The sequence below is a fragment of the Panthera pardus genome, unplaced genomic scaffold (genome assembly GCF_024362965.1).
Source record: "Panthera pardus isolate Hobbes unplaced genomic scaffold, ASM2436296v1 HiC_scaffold_1, whole genome shotgun sequence".
Classification (NCBI taxonomy): domain Eukaryota; kingdom Metazoa; phylum Chordata; class Mammalia; order Carnivora; family Felidae; genus Panthera; species Panthera pardus.
Window position 1 is genome coordinate 83,918,046 of NW_026526654.1, and position 19,202 is coordinate 83,937,247.

The following is a 19,202-nucleotide window of genomic DNA, read 5'->3' on the forward strand; positions in this document are numbered from 1 at the left end:
AAGGCGGTTGTCAAAACTGGTCCGTAACATATACAATAAGAAAAGTTTCAGGGGCGCCTGGGTGGCTCAGTCTGTTGAGCGTCCACCTTCGGCTCAGGTCACGATCTCACAGTTCATGGGTTCGAGCCCCGCATCGGGCTCTGTGCTGCCAGCCTGCTTCGGGTTCTATGTCTCTGTCTCTCTCTGCCCCTCCCCTGCTCTTTCTCTCTCAAAAATAAATAAACATTTAAAAAATTTTAAAAAAGAAAAGTTTCTTGTGTTGATAGCATCAGGTAAGAAAATAACTTTTTAAAATTCTCAGACTTTTAAAGGCTAAAGGAAGTAATGTCTTATTCTCTGTAGTCATAGAGCAGGGTCCAGTATGTTGACTGCTTTGCAGTGCCGTGAATAAAAAAACGTGCAAGGTTTTCTCCTATATATTTATATAGCGATATTATACATTTTAGGACTCTTGAACATTTCAGGCTCAAGCATGAGCCTGAGAACAAATTTTTTTTTTAGTGCATAATATGTGCCAAGAATGGGGAATACAAGAGATAAAGAAGATACTATCTTTACCCTCAGAGAGCTGAGAAGACAGATAAACAAGAAGGCAAATGTTGTAATTGCTGAAATGAAGGTATGTGTAAAGAGCAGCAAGGTCGTAAGGGAAGGGAGATGTCCCCGAGACCAGGAAGGAGGCTGAAGGGATTCGACAGAGCAAGTAGTCTAAGTAGGAGTTTACCCGAAGGACACGTAAGGAGAGTCTGAGCCTCTCGGCGCTGATGAGTCAAAGGAGCCATAGGAGTTTCCCATCCAACCATACTGTGCTGGTAATCCTTAGCTCATTGTCTTTTCCCTGGGCTGGATCTCCTAGGTTAGGGACCCCGAGGATTCCTTCAGTCTGAGTTAAAAATAACCTCAGGAGACATCTGAATAATACACAGTTTTGGAGTTTGCAAATTGACTAAGAAAAACCATAGCTCTTCCGAGAGTATCTGTGATGCACCAGGATATACTTGTCTCAGCAGGAAGAGCAAGCCTGTTACTTGTAACTGGAATCAGGTAGAAAATACTGCCTTCTCACCCCGTTTCCATTGTACTGCCTGTTTTTCAAGATATTATTTAAAATGTGTTGTAATATTCCCAGCCGATTTAATAGCTTCTGTCTCTTTACTCTTCCTGGAATATTAGCTAAACAGATGACATAGTTTTGTAAAGATACACATTATACTACATTTTATCTTTGTATTATGAACGATATTTAAGACTATTATTTATTTAACGTATTTTAATACTTCAGATTGTGCTCACAGAATATCTGAAATCAAAAGTATATGTAAACACGGACATATCCTCCTATAAACATAGATGTGCTTCTGGCCACCTAGATGTAGCCAGAGTGCTCAAGCAAATTGTCACTTGTGTGGTCTTTGAGCATTTACTGAGCCCCTCCGTGGGAGGTCCAGCTCTTAAGGACCTCATAGGTTAGTGTGAGAAGTGGTACATAAGGTGTTGGAGTGGATTTGCACACAAAGAAGGAATGAAGTCATCTGCCCGGGTTGGGAGTAGAGGGATGGGATTAGGGGTTGGAAAGACAGGATCAGGCTGCCTTTGTCCTTACAAAATTCATACACTAAGGCTTTCATGAAATGCCTCCCTTCTTTCTTATAATTACTTAATTTACTTTTGGGTTATTTTGAAGCGAGAAAGAACTAGATTTATCTCCCTTATCTCTCACCAAGTAATTATAAGTTGTTTGGCTTTTTGCAAATCATAAAATCTGTCTGAACTTTTGTTTCTTTAATGATAGTAATAATAGCTAATACTTATATAGCACCTATTATGTGCCAGGCTCTGTTGTGCACACACACACACACACACACACACACACACACTTATTTATTCTATCAGCCCTTTGAAATAGGCACTATTATTACCCCCATTTTCCATCTGAGAAGGAAGCAGACACAGAGACATTTGGGAAGGTCACAAAGCTAGTAAGTGACGAGAGTGAAGATTTGAACCCTCACGGACCGGCTTGAGTATGTGCCCTTAACTGCTTATGCTATACAGCCTCACAGTTCTTTAGTCAGTATTTCTATGCTGACCACATGTTAGTGATCTCCACATGATAATTTTTCACTTAATATTTGTTTCATGGTAGCAGAGGTATTTCGAGGGTGGAGATAATGCTGTTATTTGGTATTTCAAATGGGAACGTGTTATTTTTCCACATGAAAAGATTGTGTGGTAAATAATCAAAGAACGAAAAGTCATGTAGAGACTTAGAAAATAGCTAAAACATAATAGTCTGAAGAGAGATGCTTCCTTAGTCATTATGTGGGAGGCTAGAATTGCAGTATATTTTCCCGAGGAAGAGAAAAATTAGAATAAACACTATCACAAAGAAAGAAGAGCCAAGGATATGCGAATTTTCTTGCTAATTGGGTCAGGAGTAAGAGTCTGGGTACATTCTGTAGTAGGATACCCGGTCTGTCTGCCTGGGACAAATGATGTTTCTCCCCTTAATCTCACAGACCTGCACTGACGTTTAACCAGTTATGATGCCCAGAGGGTAAAGAACCAGCCTCGTGAGTTACAAGAAGCATTTGCTCTCTTCATGTTGGTACTGATACGAGGCTAGATCACAGGCTGCTGCTGTTGTTATTTTGTCAAGTAATTTTTAAAAACAAACAGTTGATCGCAGATCAGTCCTCCCCTCTGAATCCTGTCCCATCCGTTCATAATTTATGGCCGTTCTTGTCACCTTGGTTGAAATGTTAATGTTGTCTCTCTAGTAAATACTCCAAATAAATAAAATAGTAAGTGCCTAAGTGTGATGGGAGGAGAATTTCGTCATTGAAACAAATGTCGGGAGCATTAACGTGGTGTCCTACCCTCTCCGTTCTTAGGGCGGGGAGACCCGAGCTTTGTGATTCCCCCGCCCTGAGTGTGTCGGGCCGCGGATATTTTGATCTGCCGCGTACTCCTCAAGCGTGTCTTGTGCTCAGAAGCCCCTGAGACTGCAGAGAGGCTCTTGCCCGGCTCTGTCTGGCTGACATGCCCTGTCCCGACTCAGAGCGCACGTCCTCCCCCTTTGGAAAGTATTTCCGGCTCTAAAGCCAAACTTGAGTTAGATGCCACCTAATTCATCTCTCTCCGTATTCGCGTAACAGCATTCTTAGGATGCTTATGATGCTTTCTTAGAGTATACTGAATTTTAATAACGAGTTTTCTTAACCGTCCTCTCTCTACCTCTCCCGTCTCCTTGTTCAGTGTTTGGCACATACTGGAGGCTGTAAATACTTACAGAAGATGAATATAGACAGCTGCTGCCTTTGGGGTTGATTTTTAACTCCCGGGTGCTGCTGGGGAGGGGGAGGGGAGCATTCCTTACTAGCCTCGCACTAAACGGGAGAGGCCGTCATGAGAGTCTTAAGGCTGGAGAGGAGACACACACACACACACACACACACACACACACACACACACACACAATGCTGCTTTGAGTAAGCAAGAACAAATCGAAGTGTGGAATAATAGGAGGTGGAATCGTAATTTATAACACATGTTATCTAATTGAATTACAGTGGGCCTCTTCCTCTAATGGCATAAAAGAGTATTGCACTTTATGGAGTTTGCCCAGATGCTCTTTATGTATGCCGCGCGGTCGTATATTTCTATAAACTGTGCTACAGAGAGAGAATATTCAAATCGTACGTATTTTGAAATCCGTATTTTCTAAACAGTGCAGGGCAAAGGTCGTTTTTTAAACAGGCACCGAATTATCTTTGAGACAGCGTTGCAAAGGCAGCCTGTGGTATTGCCTGGCAAGTGCATAAAACCAGAAGCGAAGAACCATGGCTGAGACGACAGATGCAAATGCATTGCGCGGTATACCTCACTTTGCATCATTATCATACTGCGTAGATTAAGTGGCTTTAGAAACTACCACTGAGCAGTGCAGTACTGGAGGATTTCAGTCCGTAAAACACACGGAGTTTTTCTTATGTGTCACCGTAGGTGGCATCTTTGCTTTTAATCACGAGTTCTGTTTTCACCGAGAACTGGGCAACACAAGTCACTCTTCGCCAGCTGGCAAATTCGTTAATTTACTTGTTGGGTTTCCATGGCTAATTTATCACCCGATGTAGTTATTTTTGTTTCGTTTTATTTTACTTTACTTTTTTACGAAAGATGTCAGCCAGTATTGGCACTTTTTAGCCTGCCTTGATCGATAGTAACTCCTTTTTTGGTTTGTTCTGTCTGTCCAGAAAAACCCTGCTTTGAGCCAGATACATCGCCGTCCGGGAAAGCGAACCACACCTGACGCGGAAGTCGAACGTATGAAGATACAGAGACCGCTTTGGTCGACTCACAATGGGAACGACAAGCGAGGAGCTGGTGTCCGTGGAGCAGACCTCTTCGTCCTCCTTCAACCCTCTGTGCTTCGAATGCGGCCAACAGCACTGGACACGAGAGAACCACCTGTACAATTACCAGAACGAGGTGGACGACGACCTGGTCTGCCATATCTGCCTTCAGCCTCTGCTGCAGCCACTGGACACCCCCTGTGGACACACGTTCTGCTGCAAGTGCCTCAGAAACTTCTTACAGGAGAAGGATTTCTGTCCGCTGGACCGGAAACGGCTGCACTTCAAGTCGTGTAAGAAGTCTAGTATTCTGGTTCACAAGCTTCTGGACAAGTTGCCAGTGCTGTGTCCGTTTTCTTCCGTGTGCCAGGATGTGATGCAGCGCTGTGATCTTCAGGCACACCTTGAAAACAGGTAAGCGAGAGCCGCGAAGGAAAGAGAAGGAGGTCTAGGTTTTGGCCCCGGGCTGCTCCAGCAAAGAGAAACGTCAGAAGGAGCACCACGGCATCGGGAAGCACAGGGACAAGTCAAGAGAGGCAGTACGTAGGTGGTGTGGGATGGCGTTTCATATGCTGGTTTATCAGAGGCGTGGATACAAAAACCAGAGGGAGGAAGTGCCTGCTCACGTTTTGCTGGTATAATGTGAGGCTGTTACGTTCACATGGGTGGCAAGATACAGTGACAGACTTTTCCCGAGGCGGCTTGGCAGTTTGCTTCAAAAACCGTGAAGGGAGCTTATTATCCTAAGAAAATAACTCAGAAGAAGGAAAAAATTGTATATGAAGCCGTGCTCACTGCAACACTGTGCAGAGCTCAACGCATCAGAGACTAATTACAGTAGGGAAGGGTTAAAACTACCGTAGTGCCTCAACTCCATCAACTCCGTGGGATGTGATGCAGACAGTACAAATGGTAATTTTGTTGCAACATGGAAATGAGTGTGATTTTATTTGCCCACGTCTTCTAAAGATCTGTATTCAAGAACTAGATCGAATAAGGACTAGGGGTTAGAAACTTTAAACCATTTAGTGGGGATTTTTGTTCTTATAAAGCTTTTTAAAAGGTTAAGTAGTTTGCTGATTATTTAGTGGGTTTTAGAATTTGGCTTTGATAAAAGACTTGATCTTTAAAATTATTTATATACCCTGGGGCGCCTGGGTGGCTCGGTCGGTTGAGCGTCCGACTCTTGATTTTGGCTCAGGTCATGATCTCACGGTTCGTGAGTCCAAGCCCTGCGTCGGGCTCTATGATGACAGCTCAGAGCCACGCTTTGGATTCTGTGTCTCCCTCTCTTTCTGCCCCTCCTCTGCTCACGCTATCTGTCTGTCTCTCTCTCTCTCTCCCGCCCTCTCAAAAATAATAAATAAACATTAAAAACAAATTTAAAAAAATTACTTATACCCTTAGGAAGGGTTAAAATACATCTCTTTTGTCTTACGTATGTAGAATCACATACTATGACAGAAATAAATGTACTGATTTATAGGTTTCAGAGTTAAGCCACTTGTAAAGTATAGAGCTGTGATTGCCGTGGAAAACTTCACGGTACAACACATGAGAGGTTTACAAATAATCGTGCAAGTCTGGTATGGAACAGCTCATCTTTATACTCCCACCTAAAATCAGGACTGGAGATTATCTAATCTAATCCCCTCACTTTAATAAATCAGGAAACCGAGTCCCAAAGATTTAGAGCTAGTTAATGGTATGGTAAGTTAGCCTAACCTTCTAATATTCTTCTTTCCCACTCTAATACACCATGCTGACTTTACCACAGATCAGACCAGGTTCTCTACCACCACATGGTAGTAAAAGCCTCCTATAGACATGAGTATATGTGGTCATTCTGCTCGTACGCATCGGTGTCGTAAAATGAGGGCACTCATTAGAAATAGTTAAGATATATGAGAAAGAACAAAATGCTATTGGGACCCCATCAAAATAGAAAGCTTCTGCACAGCGAAGGAAACAGTCAGCAAAACTAAAAGGCAACCGATGGAATGGGAGAAGATATTTGCAAACGACATATCAGATAAAGGGTTGGTATCCAAAACCTATAGAGAACTTACCAAACTCAACACCCAAGGAACAAATAATCCAGTGAAGAAATGGGCAAAAGACATGAATAGACACTTTGCCAAAGAAGACATCGAGATGGCCAGTCAACACATGAAAAAATGCTCAACATTACTCATCATCCAGGAAATACAAATCACAACCACCATGAGATTCCACCTCACGCCTGTCAGAATGGCTAAAGTTAACAGCTCAGGAAACAGCAGATATTGGCGAGGATGTGGAAAAAGGGGAACTCTTTTGCACTGTTGGTGGGAATGCCAGTTGGTGCAGCCACCAGTGGAAAACAGTATGGAAAACATACTGGAAAAGAGTATGGAGGTTTCTGAAAAAACTAACAATAGAACTATCCTTTGACCCAGCAATTGCACTACTAGGCATTTATCCACGGGATACAGGTGTCCTGTTTCGAAGGGACACATGCACCCCCGTGTTTATAGCAGCACTATCGACAATAGCCAAAGTATGGAAAGAGCCCAGACGTCCATCGAGGGATGAATGTATAAAGAAGATGTGGCATATATATATACAATGGAGTATTACTTGGCAATCAAAAAGAATGAAATCTTGCCATTTGCAACTATGTGGATGGAACTGGACGGTATTATGCTAAGTGAAATTAGTCAGAGAAAGACAAAAATCATATGACTTCACTCATATGAGGACTCTAAGAGACAAAACAGATGAACGTAAGGGAAGGGAAACAAAAATAATATAAAAACAGGCAGGGGGACAAAACAGAAGAGACTCATAAATACGGAGAACAAACTGAGGGTTGCCGGAGGGGTTGTGGGAGGGGGGATGGGCTAAATGGGGAAGGGGCACTAAGGGATCTACTGAAATCATTGTTGCACTATGTGCTGACTAACTGGGACGTAAATTTGGACAATAAATAAAATTAAGAATTTTTTAAAAAGAAAGAAAGAACTAGATGTTACTAATATGTCCGAAACATGAAGATTTACAGAAAAATTGTTCACATCGAAGCTGTATTGTCTAGGAAGAGGCAAGAAAAAGTGGGGGGGCGGGGGTGGATACAGAGACTTTCGAAGGTGCAGGTGGCCTTAGGGTTCTGTGTGTCCTCCGCCCCCAGCAGGGGTAGAATCGGAGCACAACGGCAGAGACCCTGTGCAAATCGACACCAAACTTTTGAATATGGGATTCTGGGTTGTGTGTGCTTACGGCAGAGGCTGAGGAATATTTTAGGCTTAACGTATTTCTCTCAGTTGGATTACTGTTTTTAAGGTAACAGGTTTGTCTTGAGGCTCTTGTGGACATCAGTCATAGGATGTTAGAAGAACTGAACAAAGTCTCAGTTCGATACTAATTATTTTGAGAGCAATGACATTGCACAAATTTTTAGGAACATTCACTTAACTAAAATGCCCACGAGAATTTGGTATGTAGTCGAAGTATCATTAGTATTTTGGATCAAGCAGTTTATGGGAATTGCAAACTGTCCTTTCGTTTGTGAGCTGATAAAGGCTAAGCAGTTATGTCCAGTTGAAAGTTCCGTTTTCCAAGTAAGCTTGTTAATATTTGAGCTACACATTTAATCATTTCCAAAGCATCTTAGGCCCGTGTAGTGAATGATACACTGGAAAAGGTGAATGATTTGCTTGACATAAACAGCTAAGAGTGACTACTCATTATCAAAAATAAAAAGATAAAGTATAAAATATAATTTTTTTAAACTTTATTTTTTAAATTTTTTTATTTTTTTAAGGTTTATTTATTTTTGAGACAGAGAGAGACAGAGCATGAACGGGAGAGGGTCAGAGAGAGGGAGACACAGAATCTGAAACAGGCTCCAGGCTCTGAGCTGTCAGCACAGAGCCCGACGCGGGGCTCGAACTCACGGACTGCGAGATCATGACCTGAGCCGAAGTCGGCTGCTTAACCGACTGAGCCACCCAGGCGCCCCTTAAATTTTATTTTTTGAAAGAGAGAGAGAGAGAGAGAGAGCCAGCTAGGTAGGGGCAGAGAGAGAGGGAGAGAGAGAGAATCCTAAGCAGCCTCCAAACTGTCAGCACAGAACCTGATGTGGGACTTGATCTCATGAACCGTGAGATCATGACGTGAGCCAAGATCAAGAGTCGGACGCTTAACCAACTGAGCCACCCAGGTGCCCCTAAAATATACTTTTTTAAATGTTTGTTTATTTTGAGAGAGAAAGGGGGAGGATGCAAGCAGGGGACAGGCAGAGAGAGGGGGGAGACAGAGGATCTGAAGCGGGCTCTGTGACGGCAGCACAGAGCCCGACGCGGGGCTCAAACTCTCAAACCATGAGATGGTGACCTGAGCTGAAGTCAGATGTTTAACCTATTGAGCCACCCAGACGCCCCTAAAATATAATTTTTATACCCCATTTGAACAGATATATGTTGAACAGCCCTACCTTCTTCTAATTTCTCAATTAAAAATGTTGATGTTAAGTAGTCTCCTCAAGCTGATAGCAAGTTAGAATCTAATGCTAGGTCGTAAATTCTTTTAAGCACAGCCCCCACGTCTTTCCTGGTCTTTGCATTCCCTTGCCCCAAACTGACCCTCAAGCTAATGTTTTTCCAATGAAATTGTTAATCTGTTTTCTGAGTACCCATTGCTGAGAAACTAACCCGCCCCAAATATAATGACATAAGCATTTGATTCTGCTCGTGGATTCTGTGGGTCAGGGATTCAGACAGAGCACAGCAGGGTGACTTCTCCCTGTTATGTGACATCCGGGCCACAGCAGAGAAGAGCTGAAAGCCAGGACTGTAGCATCTGGAACTGGAGATCTTCATTCACGTGTCTGGGATGCTGACGGAGGTAACTGTGGAGAAACAGGCTCAGCGAGGCGAGCCTACAGGTGGCCTCTCCAGTCTGCTGGCCTCCGGGATTGAAAGTTCTTACGTGGCACTCAGTGTTCCAGTAAGTAAGGCAGAAGAAGCTGCATGGCCGTGTAGGAACCGGCCTTGAAGTCACATAGCATCCCTTTTGCTGTCACTCTGTTTGAAGCAGTCCACTCTGGGCTTCACTTCAGACATTTGCAGCTGTGTTTTAAAACCCACACAGACAGGCAAACGAGTGATACATTGAGCCACAGAGTGTGATTATTCTGACTGTGGCATCTCTGCACACAGTCTCACTCATTTGATAGCAATTGACAGGTTTCATTAAAATTCAGCATTTCAGCATCAGCAACAGTGATCCATTGTATAAAAGCTACATGACTATCATATGTCTTTGTAAGCTTTTTAGGATTTGGAAATCTCTCGTTTTTTTTAATCAATTTATTTTTGAGAGAGAGAGAGAGAGAGAGAGAGAATCCCAAGCAAGCTCTGAGCTGTCAGCACAGAGCCTGATGTGGGGCTCAAGCTCACAAACCATGAGATCATGACCTGAGCCGAAACCAAGAGTCAGACACTTAACCAACTGAGCCACCCAGGATTTGGAAATCTCTTAATTATTAATAGAAATATGGCATTCGGAGTAGTTTGCATAAATCTGGTAATTTTGAGTTTAAAATTAACTTCCCTGTTTGAATAAAATTCTGCTCTTAAGAAATCTGCCTCAATTTGAGAACAGCTGATATTTTCTTCTATCGCTAAAAGTAGATATTTATGAAAGGTGAATTTGTTCTTTACTAAAATTACTAGTTATTAAGTGATTATATATTAGTAAAACAATGAAGAATTTCTAAAGACATGGGAAAGTGCTCATCTTTGAATGGAAAAATAAAGCTCTTAAGAAATATTCTCCATTAAGTATATAACATTTTTATAATTACTTTGTGCGATTCTGCCCACCGATATCAACTATAAAACCTTACCTCTCTCCTTCTCTACCCCTCTTCCCCGCCTCACCCCCAATAATTTAGCATTATACCTGATGGTAATTGTACATGTCAACTTTTTGTTGTTGTTAAATTGAGCATTTGTGTCCTCGTCTGTGGCAAAGTTCCAAACCCTTGTTTCCTCTTAAAGCTTATAGTTTAATATTATTGTAAAAGGTTAGTACAATCGAGAGAAAACGTTTAAAGAAGTCTTTTTTCCATGCCGAGAGCTTTTCTAGTTCATCAGATGGTTCCAAAGCCTTTAGAGGTACAGGTGGGTTGAGGCCAGGTTGCTCTGTTAAGTTCACAGTTTAACTTAGAGGGAAGCTCCTGTTTGGCAGACTCTTCACCGGCATTCTTCTCTTATGTGTAATATGAAAAGCAGATACATATTTGCAAATCATATAGCTGATGAGAGTATCCAGAATGAAGAATTTTTACAACTCAACAAAAAGGCAAGGAATCCACAATTTTAAATGGGCAAAGAATTTGAACAGATATTTTTCCAAAGAAGATTATTTAAATGGCTAGTAAGCACATGAATAAATGCTCAACATCATTAGTCCATTCCTATAATGGATTGTTTGTCTTTTTGTAAGTTGTAAGCATATATACAGTGTGACGCACACATATGTACATATGTTTGTGTATATATATGTATATATTTATATTCTGTATATAAATACATATTCTGTATACTAGACCATTATCAAATATACGATTTGCAAATGTTTTCTTTTGTTCTGTTGGGTGTCCCTTCACTTTCCTGTGCCCTTTGAAGGACAAACAGGTTTAACCTTTTTTTTTTTTTTTTAAACGTTTATTTATTTTTGAGACAGAGAGAGACAGAGCATGAACGGGGGAGGGGCAGAGAGAGAGGGAGACACAGAATCGGAAGCAGGCTCCAGGCTCTGAGCCGTCAGCCCAGAGCCCGACGCGGGGCTCGAACTCATGGACTGCGAGATCGTGACCCGAGCTGAAGTCAGATGCTTAACTGACTGAGCCACCCAGGCGCCCCCAAACAGGTTTAATCTTTATGAAGTCCAGTTGCTCTGTGTTTTCTTTATTTGCTTATGCTTTTGGTGTCATAGCCAGGAAATCACTGCCTAATGCAGGGTCACAAAGATTTACACCTGTTGTCTTCTAAGACTTTTATGATAGTCTTTGATCCATTTTTAATTAATTGTGATTGGAGAACATGATGTGTCTACTTCAATCCTTATTTAAATTATATTGAGGCTTTTTTCTTTTTGCAAGATTCATTTAATCATGAAACAGACAGATGGATGCATCAGTGTCAAGGAAAAGAGCGTATCAAAACCTTTTCACTTTCATTAAAGGTTTTGACAATGAGAGCTTTATAAAATGTCACTAAAGTCTATTTGCTGTACAAAGAACATCTACTTCTAAGTAGGAGACCTATGCCATTTAGAGCAACCATTTTAATGTGTAGAATAGTTCTGAATTCTTTCTGTAAAAATATTTGGCTAAACGATGAAACATCTTTGGAACAAAATTGACAGTGTAACTTCAGTAAGATGTCAGAAATGTCTCCTGGAAAAACTGGGAATACTTCCTTTTGCCAGGCAAACTCTGAACAGTTTAGGTGGTAAGGGGCCATAAATCAGACAAAGCTGAAAAGGAACATCGTGTTACTAGAAAAAACGGCCTGTAATGTGGATGTTCTCCATGTCCAACTGACAGCCACTTAATGGCGATGACTTATTATATGTAAGAAAAACAGAACATGTTCTTCAGCAGGAAATAACATTACAGATAGTTCTTGAAAATAAACCTCTTAGCAAAGCCCTAAATAGCTTCAAAGAGCATCATCACAGAATGGGTGAAGATAATTTATATGATGTTAAAGGATTCCTTTATATATTCTAATACCTTCCTTTTTTTAAAAAAAATTTTTAACATGTATTCAATTTTGAGAGACAGAGACAGAGCATGAGTGGGGGAGGGGCAGAGAGAGAGGGAGACACGGGATCCAAAGCAGGCTCCAGGCTCCGAGCTGTCGGCACAGAGCCCGACGTGGGGCTCGAACTCAGGAACCATGAAACCATGAGATCATGACCTGAGCTGAAGTCGGGACGCTTAACCGACTGAGCCACCCAGGCGCCCCTAGTACCTTCCTTAAATAGAAACACGCATCACACATAAACACTTTAAACGCTGATTCTCTTAATCAGACGTTCCTTTACTACCACACTTGGCTACGAGCGCCATTTGGGTGCGGAGGTTTAACTCCCGCTGCTCTGGACAAGCCAAGATGGGGACTGATTTGGACACTTAGCGGACACTCGTGCCCCTGGGCCCCTGCTGCTGCTACTCCGTAGTCTGTCCACCGCTGGTGGGACCCACCTAGGTTTTTCGCTTCCAGTTGACGGGCTGCGTATTTGTTATGTTTTCCTGGCGGCCTCCAAAGCGTTGCACTTGGATTTAGGTTTCTTCTCCTTTTTTTTTTTTTTTTTTTTTATTTCTTGAACTTTACCTTTCCCATCGGGAAATCTCCGTCCTACCCTCCCTGTCCCTGCAATCAGAATCGTCCTCAGACTCCCTTGTCCAGTCCAGAGTCCTTAGCACTGCCCCCCTCACTGCGTACCCTCGTCTCTTGAGCCACAACTTCCCACGCTGCTCTTCTTCTCCCCGGAACACCCGAAAATCCTCTCCCTCGGTCGTCTTTCCCAGATCTGAATCGTCACCGGCTACACGGCATTTGGAGATACGGGGAGACTTAGCCCCGGTTTCCGTTTCGCTGTTGCCACGTTTTTCTCTGCCTTTACCTTGAGCCGCCTCCATATCAACTGTTCGAGTTCCTTCACCGACAGGGCCAGTGTGGCTCCCAGTCTCTCCGGCAGAGCGCGTCGTCTAAAGCCAGCCTTTGCGGGGGTTTCCTCTTGTGGTGGATGTCTTCTTTCGGGAGCCCCTTTCTGGAGGTTTTGGTGTTTCTAGTTTTGACTCCTTTGGTGGTGTTCTGGGCTTCTTACCCAAAGGTGCAGTTGTAAAAACAAAATCGGTCACTGCAGTCAGAGTCCTCATACTGTGAGTCGTTGACTGGTTTCTTAGGCCTCACAGACCACACCAGGGCCCCTTTCAAGGCTGGAAAGTTTGCAGCCTTGAAGTTCTTGCCGGGGACAGTGTGCTGTCAATTCCCGCCCCGACCCAGACACCGGGAGCTCTCCGCCCCCTGCCATCAGCCCTCCAGTGAGGAGCACAGGTTTTGAATGGTCTCTCCCTCTCCTCTTTCCCCCCGCAAGCCCTGTGAGTGTTAGTCCTCTTAGCCAGTTACTGACCGATTGGGATGTGGGTGGACCTATCTTTACCTCTTGAACACTTTCAGTTTTCCCTATTTAAATTTATTCTTGCGTAAGATAAGAGAGGCTTTAGAGTTACTTGGTGTGTAGGATTTTATAACCGTCAGCTAGGCTCTTTCCCAGCCATGCACCTTCTGCTTATGCTTCCTTCCCGCTTCCTGTGCCTCGTCCATTTCCCCCATTGAAAAGCAGCTGTCGCCCATGTAGATTGCAATGCGTGATTTATATTCGGGGAATTCAATCTTTACCTGCATTTTTAGTCTCAAGTGTGTTTTACGGTCTCAGTTTTGTTTTTTTTTTATTGAATGAAATATTTTTAAAAGGCATTTCTCATTAAACTTGCTTACTTGACGACAGTCCTTTTTCTCAGTGATAGAGTTTTCCAAACGTTTCATCAGGCCCTTGCAGGATCATTTTCTGGAGTGCTGCACAACAACGCAGAAGGGAAAATCAGTTGTCCCCTTCCTTAACAAAGGTGAAGAGAATCACTTCTCGGCCTTTTGGCTAAGGTCAAGGGCAGTATCTGTTCTTACCAGTTTAACACAGGTGAAGAGAAAGCACGTAATGAAAGGCGAAGGAAGAAACTCTGTAAAGGTCCTTTTCAAGAACTTGGAAACCTACGACTTCTCTTTCATGTGTGAGGAGAAATGTATTGCTTTTACAGTTAAGAGGTAGCTTTCAGTTTTAGTTGAATTTAGCCCAGTGTTTGAGTTTTGTTGAAATTTTAGGTTTTTAAAAATACTGTCACTGAACGAAGTCTGTCGCCCTCGTCGTAAGACCACCAGCCACCGCGTGCACCACATGCAGCCTCAGCGGTGTCCGTGGAGCCGTGTTAGGGGCCAGGGGCATGTGTCGGGCTCTCCATCCTCTTTTCTCCTGCTCTTCCAGACTGGCCATGATTAGTCACTTTGTCCGGTCAGGATGTCAGACGCACAAGAGCTGGCATTCTGATGTCCGTATCTAGAGACCATATTTCAGTGTTTAAACAAGCATCTGGCTGCCCTCTTTGTTTGCTTCCCTAAGCAAAAACAAGGAAGACAACTGTTCTCATTTCTTGGTGCCTGTGCAAGTTTCCCGAGCGCTTGGCGTCTACTCTTCAGCCCACTTAAGATATCTGTGATGCCACTATCGTCATTCTAAGTTTAAGAGCCACACGTGTTTTCCTCTCCTTCCGTGTCCGTCAAAAGTTGTCGGGCCTTTGCCAGTAAGTGAGGGTGTGATGTTGGCCGTGACGGTGGAGAGGCGGAGTGCCTCTCAGGGTCCCGTCGGGGTGCCAGGGCACATTGCGGAAGAGGGTTGCTGTTTCTGCCCTGTGGTTAGGCCATTTAAGCTGCGGGAAAGGGTCCTGTGATCAGAGTTGCAGAATAATATTTGCAGCTTAGTGCCAACCATACTGGGGTACGTATTTCTGGTACCCGTGTATATCTGAATGCAGTCTCTTTACTGAAGTGTTCTTTTGAGATACACACGGGACCGGGCTTTGCGCCAGTGCCTTCTTTTAAATTTGCTGTGTGGAGCGGTAAGGACTTCGTTTGCGCAGAGATTAACACCAGAGTCACATACCGCTTGCAGATGACGTCGAAGTAAGTTTCGCAAAGAAGCCATCGCTCTCCTGTTGCTGTGGTGCCAGCTGTGGATCACTTTTGTCCTTTCGAATCGTCTGGAAACCGCCTGTTGCTCTCTTTCTAGATGTCCTGGAGCTGCTCATCGGAGACTTGCCCTAGAGAGGAGGAAAACTGGTAGAACTCAGACAGAGACTGAGAGTGAGAACGGACCCACTACAATAGGCCCTCCGAGTACTTTATCCCCCGAGGCGGACTGCTCAGGGTCGGGCACGGCGCCTACCGAGCGGAACTGTATACCAGCGTGCCTTCTCTCGTGGACCGAGGAGCCTGGCCTGGACAACCCCGCCTTCGAGGAGAACGCGGCTGCTGACAGTATGTGCCGTTCAACTTCCTTCCGTTTTTCACGTCTTTTCAAATCAGACCTTTCCTTCCTTCCCACTCCTCGCTGTTTACGTTCCCGACATGTGTTGTTCTTCCTCTTCAAAAAGTAATTTTATTGAGACATGATTCACATACCACATATTCACGCTTTAAGTGTATAATTCCGACAGGTGGCAGGTGAGAAACGGAACATGAATCTCACCCCGGGGACGCTTGTCCTTCCCCGCGCCCCTTCTGTTGTAGCCCATGGTCTCCCTCGTCGTTAACATGCTCCTTACTGTTTGTGTGTTTCAAAGGCTGTCGCTTCTTGACTAAGAAATCCACAGCATCAAGAACGACACAAATGACACCTCAACTTAAGTGCTTATTCTGTGCCAAGCACTTTACATAGATTAACCGATTAACTATACCATTATTCCAAGATTTTTTTTTTCTTTTAATGGTGAGGAAGGAGCCTGAGTCTTGAAAGATTAATTGGTCAAAGTCGGACAGCCACAAAATGGCCAGGGACACATCTGCCTCCAAGGCCGTGCTTCTTACTATCGCTGTCCTCGGGTCGCAGCCCCTGATCTGTCTTGATAGCCCACCAGGAAATAGAAAGCCTGCAGTCCAAGATCTTGGGCGTATCTTGATGGTTGGCCCTATGCCTTTACTTCTAAATATGATTTTCTCTTAGGAAAATTCTAAATTTTGCTACTAATTCAAATTTTCCCTACCATGGTTATAATACATTTTTCATCTCCTAACGCTCAATTCAAGACCCTCCTGTTCTTAGAGGTTGATGTAATTGTTTGTTGTTTGTTTTTTTTTTAAGGTACTGCCTTGCATTGTTTATAGTTGTTTCATGGTTCAAACTTTCTCTGATCAATTAGGACAAGACGACATTGTCTGTATATTTCTTTATCAGATCACTGTGTCATCCCTAGTAATCTGATTCATAGCAGTTATTTATTGATTATTTACTGATCACCTTTCCAAGAGAAAGTGTTTTGATCCTCTTAACGTGTAGACGTTTTCTGTCATTCTTTTTCTTATCCAGTAATACTGCCTCGCCATTAATCATCTATTAACATAAGGTGATCACTTATGATAGATGATAACTTACTTACCTGAAGATAATCAAAATATAAAACGTTTTTCTTTCCATCTATTTTTCTCTTTCTCGTTTTTAACCTGGCAGCTTTACAACAACCACTTAGTTTACCGGAAGGCGAAATTACCACGATTGAAATTCACCGATCTCATCCTTATATTCAGTTAGGAATGAGCATTGTGGGTGGCAATGAAACCCCACTGATTAACATTGTTATCCAGGAAGTCTACCGGGACGGGATAATCGCCAGAGACGGGAGACTCCTTGCTGGAGACCAGATTCTTCAGGTATCAATTTTAATTATTTTGTGAACTTGCATCGCTTCGCTCTTATTCATAAATTTCAAGCTTAGAAAACTGACACTGTGGAACCTGAAATCTACAAAGGTAAGCTTCACTGCTCTTATATGCACAACAGATCGGAATTTATCTGTAATTTTTCCTATTTCCCCGCACGCGTGGAACGTATTTTTTTTTTTCTCCCTACCTTAAATTCGGTCCCGCGGGTGACTCTGTGCCTGTCCTCTGTGGGCCAGCTGGGTTCTTCCTGGCTCGGACTCCATGCTTGGCTATCTCAGGGCCACCCTCACTGCTGAAATTCTCTTGTCCCATTGGCTTTATCCCTAGTCCATTATACCGTCCATCAGTTACCTTCCTTGTCTGATTTATCCTTCTCTACGCTGATTACTGTGATCTAGAAAAGACAGACCGTGCAGCACTAGCTGCTTAGAATTTATACTGTGGACTCAAGATAGAATTCAGAGAGGGCGGTCTCTTGTTGGCTCCCAAATGCGCTCTCCTCGGCAAACAGCCTGACTCCACACTAGGCCTCGATGCTCGCTTCTCCGCTCTTCTCTTTGAGGAGAAACAGCTACTCCTGCAGAAGATCTGGCTTGGGACGAGACGTTCTTGTAGTAGAGGGTTTGTTGACACTGAGGGTGTGGAGATGGTCAGAATCCTACTGCACAGGACTGGAGTATCATTGGCCTGGATATATGACCCATACAAGTGTCCATGATACTTGAAGCTAAAAGAATGGATATATAGGAGAGAGAAGAAGTAGTCATGAATGAGAAAAGGTGCCTCTTGGGAACCCAAGCTCAAGGACTTTTGCCTCCTCAGTGTCACCGTTCAGTCCTTCACCGTGGTCTGTGGGTCTCCACCCCTCACTTCCATTTTCCCTGCCACCTCTCCGGTCTGTCCCCTCAGTGCTTCTCATCTACTCTAGTGGAATCAACACCCCGGCCTCCCCACTGCCTGCTCTGAAATCTGGCGCGACCCCAGACCTCTTTTTACTTTAAGCGCTGACATTTCCTTGCTTTTCTCTTCACCGCTTAACACATAATCAATCACAGAACATTATTTCAGTGTACTGTCTTTCTCTGGTGACTGCAGCCACCTTGATTGTACATATAGTACAGATCTGTGGATATGTACCCATAATGCCGTGCATGTAATAAGGGCCCACGAGGGGCGCCTGGGTAGCTCAGTCGGTTTTGCGTCCGGCTTCGGCTCGGGTCATGATCTCACAGTTTGTGAGTTCGAGCCCCGCGTCGGGCTCTGTGCCGACAGCTCAGATCCTGGAGCCTGTTTCAGATTCTGTGTCTCCCTCTCTCTCTGCTCCTCCCCTGCTCGTGCTCTGTCTCTCTCTCTTTCTCAAAAATAAATAAGCATTAAAAAAAAAAAAAAATATATATATATATATGTATATATATATATATATAAGAAATAAAGTAAAAAATAAAATAAGTGCCCAGGAAATGCTTGCTGAATCAATAAAAGTGTGGATTTAGATATAATATCCTAGCAGGAATAGCTGTCTGCTTTATTAAAGCAAAACTTAGAAAGGCTAGGATTTTAAGCTCTTGAAAAGAAACGTCCAGATGGGGAAAAAGACAAAATGGGCTCCCAGAGCAGCGAGGATTGACCTTTCCTGGGGGTTCCTGGCTTCGGTTTCCACTCCCGTCTGGATGCTGCGTCTTACAGTATATCATTGACACTTTACCAGTCGGGCCCCACACCCCTCCTTCTTTGCCGTTCGCCTGGCTGACACAGACTGAAGTTCTCGCGTTTTGTTTTTTACCAAATCCTAAGAGGGAATAGGAGAATACAGGAAGCATAACTAATCCAGCTTATGTAAAATCCATTTTCTGATCCTGCCATAGCCAGCTACTTACTGTCTTACTGTATTTGCTGTCATTTTATGATGTCCGTGCTCTGGTGGCATGAGGTTGGCACAGCTCTGTGGACACCTTACCTGCCTGCCTTCCTTCCCAGCTCCTGGTCCGCTGTTCCACGGAGGAAATCTTGTGGCCGGTTCCCCAGGTGCATCGCCCCTGGCATTCTGATACCTTGGCGGTCAAGACCAGGAGAGCCAGACTGCCCTTTCCTGCAGCTTACATAGTGTTCTTTCTTTTTCCCCTCTTCTGGCCTTTCTAGCTATAATTAAGTGTGCATTTATTTTTGTATGTTGTTCTTTGCTGCCAGCAATGTGCCGGTATTAACCTTTTTATACATTTCTCATTCTTTCTCTATATCTTAAAGGTAAAGACAAATGCTTTGTTCGTATTTGCATTTCTTGGAATGTAATTGAGGTTAA

The 19,202-nt window shown here is 43.5% G+C and overlaps 1 protein-coding gene and 1 pseudogene across 2 annotated transcripts in view; both read left to right on the plus strand.

Moving 5' to 3' along the window:
* Positions 1 to 4,285: 4,285 nt before the first annotated feature.
* LNX2 (ligand of numb-protein X 2) overlaps positions 4,286 to 19,202 on the plus strand; it is a 36,401-nt gene continuing 21,484 nt past the window's right edge. For both annotated transcript variants that reach the window (XM_019447895.2, XM_019447896.2), the window contains exons 1-3: positions 4,286 to 4,769; positions 15,255 to 15,502; positions 16,692 to 16,891. In XM_019447895.2, coding sequence (XP_019303440.2) covers positions 4,363 to 4,769; positions 15,255 to 15,502; positions 16,692 to 16,891 — 855 coding nt within the window. In that variant the 5' untranslated portion in view covers positions 4,286 to 4,362. The remainder of the gene's footprint in view (positions 4,770 to 15,254; positions 15,503 to 16,691; positions 16,892 to 19,202) is intronic.
* LOC128776619 (U2 spliceosomal RNA) lies at positions 14,050 to 14,194 on the plus strand (annotated as a pseudogene).